The following is a 14195-nucleotide window of genomic DNA, read 5'->3' as shown; positions in this document are numbered from 1 at the left end:
AATTTGGGTTGTGCTAGTCTCCCCCCCCCCCACTGTTTTGTCACATAGTAGAACAACACAAAAATTTGAAGGCCACACGTGATAGTTATTCTTAATGCTGCACCGATACTCATTCAGATTTACTCCCAATGTGAAAAGAGTTGTATGTTTCACAAAATGCGTCTTCAGTGACCTTAACCATAGGCATGATATTTCTTTTCATTCTAGGGCACACCAGGAAAACAAGGCCCAACAGGACCACCAGGAGACAAAGGACCTTCTGGGCCACTAGGTCCTCCAGGTGCTCATGGCCCAGTGGGTGAAGCAGGTTCAGAAGTAAGTGGCTTTTTCTAGGCTACGGTAATATATTAGAAATATATGTATAGTGCTTATTTTTCAGCCAGAGTGCCCTGGAGCAGGGGTGTAGGGAGGGGGTGGGTGGGGGTGATGGGAGCGGAGCGCCCTGGGTGCCCTCACGGAGGGGGGTGACATTTGGTGCGCCGGCTGCCTGCGACTCCCAAGCCTACCCCGAGCCGTTGGGGTAAGGGAGGGGAGCTGCGCCACTTTGCCAGTGGCACCCCCCCTTTCCCCTTCATTTTGACAGCTCGGGGGAGGCTTGGGAGTTGCGGGCGGCATGCCAATTGTCCTCCATGGGTGGCTCGCTCCGCCCCCGGCTGCAGGGCTCACACACCACTCCAGGTACCTCAGCGGCTATCCCATGCCTGGGAGGGCACCCTCCATGCCACGCCCCTCTCGGGAGCGCACCTGCCCTGGGCAGCGGGGGTATATGCTCCGCCGCTGCCCTGGAGCACAGTTCCAGCACCTCTCAGGTGGGCGCCATTATGGGCCGCCGCTCCCCTCACCCGCTTCTTGCCTTTATGTACTTCTGAGAAGCCCAAAACAAACATTTCAATTTTAAATGGAAGCTGGCCAACATGTGCAAACACCTTTTTTCAGATTTATGACTCCACCTTGCTCCTAACTGCGATTGGTCAAGCCAATTCTCATTTCCTTTTCTTCAATTTGTCTCCCGTCTAGCAGTGGCAGGCTTTAAGCTTTCCAGCCAGGCACATTCACATTTGCGTGAGGGCCCTTTTGAGCTGCCCTAGCCATCCACATGAATCTAAGAGAAAAAGGGAAGTGGGGGCACATTTATTTAACCTACACCAGAACCACGGGCGACCCACCCAAACCAGCTAGGGTGTCAATTTGTTGTAGCTTTTAGCACCTCTATTGTTACGCTGGCATCTGTTCAGGGCTGCCCCAAGTCGCCCGGCAAATTTACAACTTCATGGTGAGTTCTGGTACCTATTTTTCTTGGGGTTGGGGGAACCCACTGTAAATGTATGACATAGTAATTGCATTGATTAAGCGTCCCAATTCACAGAAGCTTATGTTTACAATTTAATTAGCTGAAAGCCCCTCAAAGCAGAGCAGCAGAACAACCATCTGGGGCAAGATGGTTGTAAAAATACAATAGCTTAAAGGCCTGCACAAATTGCCTGGCGATGGAAAACCCTTGGAAAGAAGGCTCCAAGGTTGAGGGGACACAATCTTTCAGAGATCTTCAACTACCTAAATTTTGAGAGTAGGGGAACTGAGGAATACCTAGGCCATTTAGTGCCTTAGTTATGCTTGGCAGCTTGATTTGGATTCAGAAATGGACAGAGAGCTTGTGTAGTTGTTTTAAAACTTCTGGACATGATTGAAATGCCTTGTCTCAGTATTATGATCTGGTTGCTGCATCATTTTTGAGGTCGTGACAGTAGCTAGAAAGTGTTTTGAGGGAAGTGAATTATAGTGCATTTTTCTCCTTGATAATATATTCTGAAAGTGCAAATACTCACAGCTGAGTTTGTATGTGTCTGCCTACAAATTTTGTACTTTAGTCAGGGCCGTCTTACCCACAGGTGCTAGGGGTGCGGGGCACCCGGGCGCCGGGCTCTCAGGGGCGCCAGTCCAAGAGTCTGGGGCCTGAGAGTTGAGTCTGGGGAAGAGCCCGCTTGTCGGCTGGAGCGCCACAGTGGGCTCTTCTGCTGCGGGCGGCTCTCTGCCACGAGTTTGGGAGCAACCAAGTCAGCAAGACGCCGAGACAGCCTACCGGCTCCACCCTCCTGTATGCCTGGGACTGGGCAACCTGAGGGGGGGGGGGGAATCATTGCACCTCGGCACCGCATATGCTTAAGACAGCCCTGACTTCAGTTGCAGTTTCCAAACTGTGTTCAAGGGAAGTCCCATGCACACTGCACTGTTTAAGACATAATTAATGCCACTGTTAACACCTGACTTTATTCTTTGATGTAGGGGCCTGCTGGCAATGATGGAACCCCAGGACGAGATGGAGCTGTTGGAGAAAGGGTAAGAATAGTACACAATATTATATGGAGCTGTGCTGTAAATTTTGGCGTCTTCTATTAGTCATGCTGGCCACATGACCCAGAAGCTGTACGTCGGCTCCCTCGGCCAATAAAGCAAGAAGAGCGCCACAACCCCAGAGTCGGCCACAACTGGACCTAATGGTCCGGGGTCCCTTTACCTTTACCTATATCTTTGGGTTAAATCACAATCCGAACTCTGAATTGCTGCAAGAAAAGCCAGTTTCAAAGCTCAAGAGCTTCAAATAAGAAAGTCAAGAAAACAAACTTAACCATAGTTTCAGTTAGGGCCAGTATATCGTCCCCAATGTTTTAGAAGCTGCAAGTCACCACAAAACCATTGGTCTCACTTGAGTATAAAAGCTGCCAGTAGCTTTTATTTGTTGTATTAGGACTGCCAAAGGTTAGTGGTGGTACTTACGCATGCCGTATTTACATACAAACCATGCCAAATATAGTTGGTGCATCTCAATATTAAGATAACCTCATTGCTCATATTTGTGGCTGAGCTACCTTTCTGCATGGGTGTGTTGATATTGTCCATGTGGATATGAGCTGTCAGTTTAAGAAACAGATTTTCTACTAGAAGTGAAGAGAATGACTCTATTCCATCTTCTGTCTTGCCATGCTGGTTGTTTCAGTGCTGATTCAATTTGTGCAAGGGCATGCAACAAGATGTTGAAGTGTGAAATGATCTTGTTCAGATTTCCAACCAATCTGCAGTGTCCATTTCCAGGATACTCCATTACACTCCTCTTTCCTCCTGGTTTTCAATTCACCCCGCCCACCAGACAGACACTCAGCATTCTATGGCTATTGAATTTGAATGAATGAATCTTTATTTGTGTCAGCCATTGGCCATAGCAACAAAACAACAACGCGATATACAAAAACAGAAATAAAAGTCGATTATATAAAACACAGTTTAGGGTCCAGAGGCAGCAGTCAAATAGTGGACCTTATTCTGAATGCCCCAGCTAAAAACCTTGCAACCTTTGCTGTCACCTGCTCATCTTGATCTGCCAAGGACACTGTAGCAGTGGTTGGGCGACCCGGAATAGACAATAAAAGAGGGGTGATAATCTCACTCCTCACGTCTTTATAAAGAGTGCAAGCCAGAAGGGCATGTGCCACCGATTCGGTATTGCCATCTCCACAGGGACATAAGCGTTTTTTGTGTGGAATCGTCCCTTGAGTACAGCAGGGCAATACATTCAATCTTGTGAGGGTAAAAGTGTGTCTATGTCAGGCACAGGCAAACTCGGCCCTCCAGATGTTTCGAGACTACAATTTCCATCATCCCTGACCACTGGTCCTGTTAGCTAGGGATGATGGGAGTTGTAGTCCCAAAACATCTGGAGGGCTGAGTTTGCCTATACCTGGTCTATGTTTTAGAAGTGCTAGGTTATGTAGATAGGGTGCCAGAGAGTCGAGAGGGGAAGGTGGAAAATACTCATACCGCAGGCAAAATTTCCTTATTGTGGCCAAGTTGTTCTGATGCTCGATATCCTTTAGGTGCTGACAAATTAGACTGCTTTGCTAGAACCCAAAGTTAGTAGCTGTTGTGGCTATTGAATGGGCTGTTTGAGGATTCCTTCTCCCCTGCTTAGAATTATTCCCTAAAATTATTTTGGTCTTCCTGCTAATACCTCTGCCCTGTGCGCATAAGATGCTGCTTTAGCTATGTAAGGATTGGCACTCAGAGAATGAATTTGTGAGATGTAGATGAGAGAATATTTGTAATTCTTCTTGCAGGGTGACCGTGGCGAACCTGGACCTGCAGGTGTTCCTGGTTCTGTGGGTTCTCCAGGCACTCCAGGGCCAGTTGGGTCTCCAGGGGATGCAGGACTAAGGGGCGAACCAGTAAGTATGGACATTTCCTTTTGTCTTCGTATGTAGTTTCTCCACCCTTGGTCCCCACCCTGTGCTCAGTTCTCACCTGTGGCTGTCATCATGGGACAGCGGCCACACCACGGGAAACGGCTTCGACTGGTTGCTAAACCAGGTGAGGGTAGTCGATGGGTCTCAAACCCTCGGTGAGTTAGGGTCTTCCGCTGCATGTGAAGACAGGCTCCAGTGGACTGAGACCAGTAGTGGGTCCAATGGTCATGAAGGTGGTTTCTGTATGTGCTGTAGAGGGAAGTGAGGGACAGATGGGGCCCATGAACCTGGGAAAGTAGCCCATTTAGGAGAAGGAAAACTGTGATCCTAAACTTCTGCTGCCTTGTGACTGTACTCATTTGGGAGAAAGGCTTTAGGACAGGCATGGCCAAACTTGGCCCTCCAGCTGTTTGGGGTCTACAGTTCCTATTATCCCTGACCACTGGTCCTGTTAGCTAAGGACGATGGGAGTTGGAGTCCCAAAACAACTGGAGGGCCAAGTTTGGCCATGCCTGCTTTAGGAGTAAGCCCCAAGGAAAAATCCATATCCACTGCCTTGTGGGACATCTTCAGGAGAAGAAAAGGCTAAGGAGTAAACCCTGCACAAATCCAGATTGGACTTCCAAAGATGTTTTGATGGAGTCTTGTATGCCTCCTTCTGGCAACTCCTGCAGCCAAACTGATGCCAAATGTATTGCTCTGCTTTCCTTTGGACCACATCAGTGAGGCTGTCCTCTTAGCATCCCAGGACCTCCTTACATGCTGCCCAGGCTTGTGTCCTAGAGTAGGGTTACCAGACATCCCCGGTTCCTGGGGACAGTACCCGGATTTGCAAATCTGTCCCCAGGAAACGTGGCAGCGGCAGTCTCAGCAGCCCAGAGCCAGCCTGGTAGTGCAGTTGGCTCTGGCTGGCTTCAGGAGCTGCTCACTGCTCGCTGCTGCTACCACTGCCGAAGGGGAACCAGGGACGTCCGGCGGTACAGATCTCCTTTCCCCTTTCCCCTTCGTTTTGACAGATTGGGGGAGGCTCAGGAGTCAGGGGCGGGCGGCCGTTGCCCAGGAGGGGCGCAAGGCGCTTGGTTTCTCTGCCAGGCAAGATGCAAAGCCCTTCTTTTGCACCCTGTGAAACATAAATTCGCAGAATTTTTTTTAAAAACTGGGCAACAGCCACCTGCCCGTGACCCCCAATCAGTCAAAACAAAGGAGGAAGGGGGCAGGAGATTGGGGGAGGCTCGGGAGTCACCGGCGGGTGGCGTGCCATTGCCCAGTTTTTAAAAAACTCTGCGCATTTATGTTTCACAGGGTGCGAAAGAAGGGCTTTGCACCTTTATACAATATGCATGTGTGCTTGGGCCCAGGGTCTTTTGCCTCACCATCCCCACTACTGACTCCCTGTTGCTACTCAGCTTCCAAAAAAAAAAAAAAAGTTTCCTGGATTCATTGAAAAAAATCCGGTAACCATATCCTAGAGAGGTCACTTGGGTGCTTCTAACACAGCAGTTTGACTTCACCCCCGGAGGTGCACTCCATTGTTTTTCGAGACAGATGGAGTCCAACAACAGTATGTGACTCTAGTTTCCTGGTTGGCAATACAGCAGCCCAGAACTGAGCACTTATAAAGCAGTCGAGCCCCTAGCACCACCCACCCTTCTCTCCAGGCAAGTTTCATATTAGAATGGAGTCACTTGTGAGGCTAAGGGTATGACCTGGTCATGCTTGGAGGAGTCAGGTGACTCTTGTAGTTCTTTCTTGGTGGGTAGGCTTGCTGTTGCAGTGTGGTGCAGTGGTTAAGAGTGGTAGACCCGTAATCTGGTGAACCAGGTTCGCATCTCCGTTTCTCCACATGCAGTTGCTGGGTGACCTTGGGCTAGTCACACTTCTTTGAAGTCTCTCAGCCTCACTCACCTCACAGAGTGTTTGTTGTGGGGGAGGAAGGGAAAGGAGAATGTTAGCCACTTTGAGACTCTTTAGGGAAGTGATAAAGTGGGATATCAAATCCAAACTTCTGCTCCTCCTCCTCCTCCTCCTCCTCCTCCTCCTTCTCAGATAGTGCCTGCCGTTATGAAGTGTCATTGGTGATCATAGAGATACTATGTAAAAGAACTATAAACATGGTAATGAAGTTGATAAAATAATGGCATCAATCATGAATAAACTAATGAAACCACTTTTCATTTCCCTGTAGGGCTCTCGAGGTCCGATGGGCCCTTCTGGTCGTGCTGGAAAACGAGGTTTGCCTGTATGTCCTACATGAGTACTTTTAACTGACTGTAAATGAGTTAAATTCAGGGCAGAAAGAAAACCAGACCATTGCAGTTCTTTCTAGCTGTTTTCTAAAATTAGTGTCAGTTTCAAATCAGCTATTGAAAAATAAATAGAGGGATAACATTGCATTTCAGTTCAACAAACTTAATGCAAGCAACCCATTGCAATATTTCAAATTACTCTAAATTTACTCATGAACTGAATCTTTGTACAAGCAATTTGGGATCTGCCTTGAAACGGCATGTGTCTTTACAGGCGTACCTTGGAAGTTGAACGGAATCCATTCAGGGAAGTCCGTTCGACTTCCAAAACTTTCAGAAACCAAAGCACGGCTTCTGATTGGCTGCAGGAAGCTCCTGCAGCCAATCTGAAGCCACGGAAGCTGCGCCAGATGTTCGGCTTCCGAAAACCGTTTGAAAACCGGAACACTCACTTCTGGGTTTCCATTGTTCGGGAGCTGATTTGTTCGGGAGCTAAGGCATTTGAGATCCAAGGTACTGTAGATTAAAAGTGAGTTCAGTAAGTATTCACAGGGTTTGTACTTGTATTTATTAGTTGAATATAAGCTTATGGAAGCTGAATTCGCAGCAAAATCTTTCTTTTTAGTTGGTTCCACCATTTGACTAGTGCAGCCAGCAGACAAATGTTCTTAAATGTACTTCCCTTCAAAGTTCTGATCTAACAGTATTTACCAGAAGCTAGAAATTATCTTTGTTTCTTAATAAAGAGAACAAAAGGCCATTCTGTAAGGTTTTTTTATTATGCAGACTTGCATTGTACTGCCGAGTTTACTATAGTGGCTTGCCTGTTCTTTGTGATCCTGATTTCCAGAACAGGGTGAGGCAGGTTACTTGCAATACAACAGGAAGGCAGAACATGGAACTTGCATTATGCTCATCCTCTGTCTAGGGACGCTGGTGGCGCTGTGGGTTAAACCACAGAGTCTAGGACTTGCCGATCAGAAGGTCGGTGGTTGGAATCCCCGTGACGGGGTGAGCTCTCGTTGCTCGGTCCCTGCTCCTGCCAACCTAGCAGTTCGAAAGCACGTCAAAGTGCAAGTAGATAAATAGGTACCATTCCGGTGAGAAGGTAAACGGCGTTTCCGTGCGCTGCTCTGGTTCGCCAGAAGCGGCTTAGTCATGCTGGCCACATGACCCGGAAGCTGTACGCCGGTTCCCTCGGCCAATAAAGCGAGTCAGTCACGACTGGACCTAATGGTCAGGGGTCCCTTTACCTTTTAAATACCCTTCAAGTTAAAATCCATGAATGCTGCTTAACTTTCCCCCCTTCCTACTTCTAGGGTCCACAAGGTCCTCGTGGTGACAAAGGGGACAACGGAGATCGAGGAGACAGGGGACAGAAGGGTCACCGAGGCTTCACTGGTCTTCAAGGTCTCCCTGGACCTCCTGTGAGTCTTTATCAATATTTTTTTGCCTTTACTTTTATTCAAAGATTCCATTGTTGTCTATGATCTCTGATCTGGAACTTGCGGGTGTTGTAAACAAAATCTGCCATTTTTCCCTTATGGGGTATCCAAGAGCCCATATAGAGTCCTTACGTAGGTTCCCTATTGGTAGGAGAAAATAACAGAGGGCAACCAGAGAATATTGAGAAGCAAAGCAGCTAGTAAGCCTGATCTTTATTGATCTGTTGCAACAGGGTGCTCCCCTCACATGCAGGAAAGGAGGAGGACCCTGAACAAAGGTGTGCCCGCCCTTGTATAAATTCCCTGCCCTGGTGCTCAAGACCACTCCTCCTTACATCATACATACACCACAGAAGGGGTGTAACCCAAGACCACCCCCCTCCAACATCATACCTACATCACAGAAAAGGTGGTCTACAACAGAAATTTGAATGTTGTTTTTCCCCTGTCTGTTGGCTTATCTTATAATGCCTTATCTGATTGCCTTTCCTGGTAGTCTGTCACCCTTGGAAATGGTGATTACTAAATTCCTGTAACAATGGGAAGGCTCCCTGACCCCCTCCCTCCTTGCAGAGAAAACATTTGGTCAGTTTGGGAGTCAAAATGGTTTCAGGTCGGTCTTCCTCTGCTGATCTATGTACGTGCTTGGTTGGTACATTTATGAACATTTATTATATATATAAGACCCTAAAATTCTTATAACACATATCACTGTATATATGGAGCAACTGTGCATGATCTTCCTATTGCTTTTGATAGAAGGGTTTTCCCCTTCCTCACTGCAGTTAATAGGGAGCCTCTTGTAGGCAGTGCACTCTGTTTGCTTTTCAGAATCCCCACACTCCAAAGGGTCCTCTGTGTGTCTTGCAAATAAAATGTAGTAACACATTTTTCTTTCTTATCTGCCTGCCCTCAACCCCAAAATGCAAATCTTTTGCCATATCAAGAACTTGAAAGAGATGAGTACCAAGTCCCTTCTAGTTTACAATCACCCCATCAAAATCATCATCTTCTTCTTCTTCTTTGCCTGGAAAGCTCTTACCACAGGAAGGTAGATGAGTGACTATTTGCAAGCTTGGGCATATAACACAATAGGCAACATTTTCCAGGCAATTTTGCTTTTGCATCCTCTTATGATGAACTGCGTTATTTATTTATTTGGGATTGTATCTGTTGAATAGTGGGTAGACATAGCAGATGATGCAGCAATTTCTCCAAAGCAGCTCTTTATTTGTAAGCTGGAACACAACTGAACTGAAGGGTTCAGTCAGCCTGCTTATATAGAGCTCCAGTACAACGTAACTGTAACAACTTTCTGTAACTATCCAATCACTGAACGTCACTTTTGATCCCTTATTTGCATATGTGGACCTGAACTATCTACAGTATCCCCCTGCTGGCCCAGGGTGAGAACTTCAGTACATAACAGTATCCAAACTCAGTCAAACAAAGTGTAGACCCACTGAAATCTGTTCACATGACTAACTTAAACCCATTCTTTTCAGTGCGTTTACTCTGAGTATAACTTAGTTGGAGAAAACCCAATATTTCTTACTCACTCTTTTCCATAAGGTCCCAGGGTGGATTATAACAAAACAACCATTCACTTTTAAAAGCAAGTGAAAACGAAAGTCCCAAACCCAGGGCTCATGTTTCCTTTGGGAAGGAGGCACAACAGAGACTGTGGTGATAATATATATACTTAATTTACTTACATATACAACCTGAGCCTGTGATAGAGGGGTTCACAGCATTAACCCCCCCAAAGGGTCTTTTCTCTCTCTCATAGCCGCAGGTTTCAAACAGAAATCAAATGTTGCTCTCAAATATTTTTCTGACTATCTCTCCAGCTTGCTGCTTTCTTTCCCAGTTGCATCACTGCACTCCCTGCTCTCTCAATCTGTTGAGGGAGGGGGCTCCATCCATTTACTGTTTTAACCCCTTAATTTAATTCCTGCTTAAGGGAATCACCCAGGCTACCACCTCACCAGGAGGCTAAACTGGCTATTCCAAAAATTAAGCCTTGATTAAATTTTAACACTTGCAGGGTCCAGGGATTAGAGGAGTCTGGCACTCAGCTTAACTCCCAAACTCACAACACTACCATAATGTTTATTTTAAATAATGTCTCACCCATATTATTTCCCTGCAGGGTCCTATTGGTGAACAAGGCAGTTCTGGGATTCCAGGTCCATTTGGCCCTAGAGTGAGTACACCAGATATGAAAAACAATATGGAAACAATTAGATTTTTTTTTCCCTGTTGAAAGTTTGCTGTTGTGCAGATGGTGTTTTGTTGATTTCAAAGTAAATGAACTTTGCATGGGGATTACAATGTACTTTCGTTAAGTAAGGTTATTGCTTGAGGCTATTTGTCCTATTCTTTTCCAAAGATAATCTTGGATTTGTCAAAAAAAAAAAAAAAAAAAGTTAGCTTGCAGAGGATCTCAATTTTCAATCCCAAATAACAAGGTTCTATCCCTCAAGGTTATGGAAATGCTTGGAATTTTTTGTGTACAAAGATGAATGGAATTCACGGAGCAAATGGTGTGTGCCCTGTGTGCTAATTTGCATATCTTTAATGACCCTTAGTTATGTTTCCCAGTTCACTCTTTGCAATATTTTCCCATTATGTCCTTGCATCACTTACACTGCCTCCCTGTTCCTTGCAAACACAATTCCATTTTTTATTTTTTTTTTTGCATATGAACAAAGCACAGATAGTGGGACAGATTCTGCCCTCAGTTATTCATGCCCTACCTGCTTAGATGCCAGGTTAGATGTTATTTATTTACTTATAGCATTTGTAGGCTGCCCTATAACAAAAAATTCCCAGGGCAGCTTTCAACACGACTCTTTTAGCAACAAAAATAACCATATAATATGATGCAACATGAAACTAAAGAAATGGAGAATAAAAAGTAGATGCAAGGCCAAATTAAACAGTGCCTTAGCTCTGTATCTGTGCCTTAAAATACAGAGGTGGAATCTACACATATATAAAAAAATTCTGAAAATGCATTTTTGCATTGAATTTTCCATAAGGCTCGCCATCGCCATCTAGTGTCACATTGTATATTGCACTTAAAACACACTTAAAATGTTTTATTTGCAGCTGTATAGCTGAGTCCAGAGATACTTTTTTAAAAAATAGTTTTTATTAAAGATTTTCTTGGATTACAGAAATATGTGCAGTATCTCCATTTTCAGGTTATAGAGTCTTTTCTACAGATCAGTTACATTCGATGCGAGTCATTAATGTTAAGATTAATGTATTGGGGTACATAAGACGGAGGAAAAGCCAGAAGTATAACTCTTCAGCTGAAGTGGGTGATTAATGTGGAAATTCCTTCCCAATGCAGGGCCCTCCAGGTCCAGTTGGGCCTTCAGGTAAAGAAGGAAATCCTGGACCACATGGGCCAGTTGGACCTCCTGGTGTAAGAGGAACTTTAGGAGAAGCAGGACCTGAGGTAAACAATGGGAAATTTAGGGAGGGTGGTGGCGCCTTGGGGCTCTATCAGTTTGTACAGTATTTACCCCACTACTGGTGCAAAAAATAAGATAGCTATTGGTAGTAATTTTACTACTGGGAATTTTGTTCCTTTGGAGGGCAAGCGACTCTCTACTTAATTTCCAAAGAAGGAGATTAGCGGGGAAAAGTATGTGCTGTGTTGAAATTAGATCGATTTTGTGGGATATAGTTTTACAGTGGTACCTCAGGTTACATACGCTTCAGATTACATATGCTTCAGGTTACAGACTCCGCTAACCCAGAAATAGTACCTTGCGTTAAGAACTTTGCTTCAGGATGAGAACAGAAATCGCGCGGCGGTGGCAGTGGGAGGCCCCATTAGCTAAAGTGGTGCTTCAGGTCAAGAACAGTTTCAGGTTAAGAACGGACCTCCGGAACGAATTAAGTACGTAACCAGAGGTACTACTGTAATGATAAATTAACGTGGGTCATTAAGGTAAGATGGTGAATATGCAGGAGAAATGATTCTGAGGAGATATGGAGGGTGTTTGTAGAATGTGTACTGTTAAAATGGAAAGGGGCCAAACTATCGCAAGAGGTGTTGAAATTTTGGGAGGTTGGATAGTTACAATGGAATGGTCTCAGTGGCGGGGTGCACATTTTTATTCTTATTTATTTATTCTTATTTATGTCAAAAAAAGAAAAACGGAAATTAGATCGATTTCAACAGGGTTTAACAGCACTGTGTTGAAATTAGATCGATTAGCACCAGATGAAATTAGATTGATTTGTTACAAACTGCTCTGAGTGCTTATGGCAGAAAAGTGAGTTCATTAATTGACAGCACAATCTTCTACATGCCCGATCAACTCTTTGAATTTAATGGGACTTATTCCCAGGTAAGTGTTCACTGCACATTGTATAGCAGTCTTTCCGGACCTGCTGTTCTCCAGGCGTTTGGGGCTACAACTTCCATCGCCCCAGGCAGCGTGACCATGTTGCGTAGGATTAGATGGTCTTCAGACCATCATCCTGTGTCAAAGTATTTGTCCAGTTGTTGCTCAGCTGTAACTGTGGTGTTTTCTTGCTGGGACAATGCAATCATCCCTCCTCCATTACTCGCAAATCCATTGCAGTTGGGCATGCCAGATCAACACACCCAGGTGTTGTTTAGCAACTTAGCTAGAATGCTGTCCCTTCATAGCTTGTGCCCCAGGCATTTCACTGAGTCATCAGGAGTCTGGTCTGTCTCACTACTCTTACCTTTAGGGTCCACCAGGTGATCCAGGTCCCCCAGGTCCCCCTGGTCCTCCAGGCCATCTCACTGCTGCACTTGGGGACATCATGGGACATTATGACGATATGATGCACGATCCACTGCCGGAATTCACAGAAGACGAAGCTGCCCCGGATGACAACAATAAAACAGACCCGGGAGTCCATGCCACACTGAAGTCGCTGAGTAGTCAGATTGAAACAATGCGTAGCCCTGATGGATCTAAGAAACATCCAGCCCGCACCTGTGATGACCTGAGGCTATGTCATCCATCCAAGAAGAGTGGTACGTGTATGTTTGTGTATGTATGTATGTATGTATGTATGTATGTCTGCTGTCAGAGTCACTGGTGATGAAGGCAAATATAATAATAGTAAGGTAAAGGTACCCCTGCCCGTATGGGCCAGTCTTGACAGACTCTAGGGTTGTGCGCCCATCTCACTCAAGAGGCCGGGGGCCAGCGCTGTCCGGAGACACTTCCGGGTCACATGGCCAGCGTGACATCGCTGCTCTGGCGAGCCAGAGCCGCACACGGAACGCTGTTTACCTTCCCGCTAGTAAGCGGTCCCTATTTATCTACTTGCACCCGGGGGTGCTTTCGAACTGCTAGGTTGGCAGGCGCTGGGACCGAACAACGGGAGCGCACCCCGCCGCGGGGATTCGAACCGCCGACCTTTCGATCGGCAAGCCCTAGGCGCTGAGGCTTTTACCCACAGCGCCACCCGCGTCCAAATATAATAATAATATAATAATAATTTATTATTTATACCCCGCCCATCTGGCTGGGTTTCCCCAGCCACTCTGGGCAGCTTCCAACAGAATATTAAAATACAATAACCTATAAAACATTAAAAGCTTCCCTAAACAGGGCTGCCTTCAGATGTCTTCTAAAAGTCTGGTAGTTGTTTTTCTCTTTGGCATCTGGTGGGAGGGCATTCCACAGGGCGGGTGCCACTGCTGAGAAGGCCCTCTGCCTGGTTCCCTGTAACTTGGCTTCTTACAGCGAGGGAACCGCCAGAAGGCCCTCGGCACTGGACCTCAGTGTCCAGGCAGAACGATGGAGGTGGAGACGCTCCTTCAGGTATACAGGACCAAGGCCGTTTAGGGCTTTAAAGGTCAGCACCAACACTTTGAATTGTGCTCGGAAACGTACTGGGAGCCAGTGTAGGTCAAGTGTTATATGGTCTCGGCAGCCACTCCCAGTCACCAGTCTAGCTGCCACATGTATCAACTGAGGTAAAATTAAAACTTCTGCAGTCTGCCACAGCACTGAATGGTCTTAGGTCTTAGAAGCACCACCATAGCAATGTCTATCTGCTATGCAGCAGCTGATCCTCTTTCACTTTACCCTACATGTTCAGTACATCTGTGTCAGAGTGTAGAAGAAACTGGGTTTTAATTAGCCTTTCATATGGGAGCCAAAACATAAGAAAATGTGGTGATCCGCAGGGAGGAAGCAAGCCAGAATTGTGGTCCATAAGACAAGAATCTCTAAGAATTGCTAGAGCAGATGAGAACAGCA

At 46.0% G+C, this 14195-nt stretch overlaps 1 protein-coding gene across 2 annotated transcripts in view; it reads left to right on the top strand.

Annotated features, from left to right (window-relative positions):
* COL5A2 (collagen type V alpha 2 chain) overlaps nt 1-14195 on the top strand; it is a 170176-nt gene that overhangs the window by 147864 nt on the left and 8117 nt on the right. For both annotated transcript variants that reach the window (XM_077917254.1, XM_077917251.1), the window contains 8 exons: nt 208-315; nt 2284-2337; nt 4110-4217; nt 6421-6474; nt 7801-7908; nt 10079-10132; nt 11288-11395; nt 12667-12958. In XM_077917254.1, coding sequence (XP_077773380.1) covers nt 208-315; nt 2284-2337; nt 4110-4217; nt 6421-6474; nt 7801-7908; nt 10079-10132; nt 11288-11395; nt 12667-12958 — 886 coding nt within the window. The remainder of the gene's footprint in view (nt 1-207; nt 316-2283; nt 2338-4109; nt 4218-6420; nt 6475-7800; nt 7909-10078; nt 10133-11287; nt 11396-12666; nt 12959-14195) is intronic.

Source organism: Podarcis muralis, chromosome 1 (genome assembly GCF_964188315.1).
Source record: "Podarcis muralis chromosome 1, rPodMur119.hap1.1, whole genome shotgun sequence".
NCBI classification, from domain to species: domain Eukaryota; kingdom Metazoa; phylum Chordata; class Lepidosauria; order Squamata; family Lacertidae; genus Podarcis; species Podarcis muralis.
The sequence above is the reverse complement of the archived record's forward strand: the minus strand, read 5'-3'. Positions and strand labels throughout refer to the sequence as shown.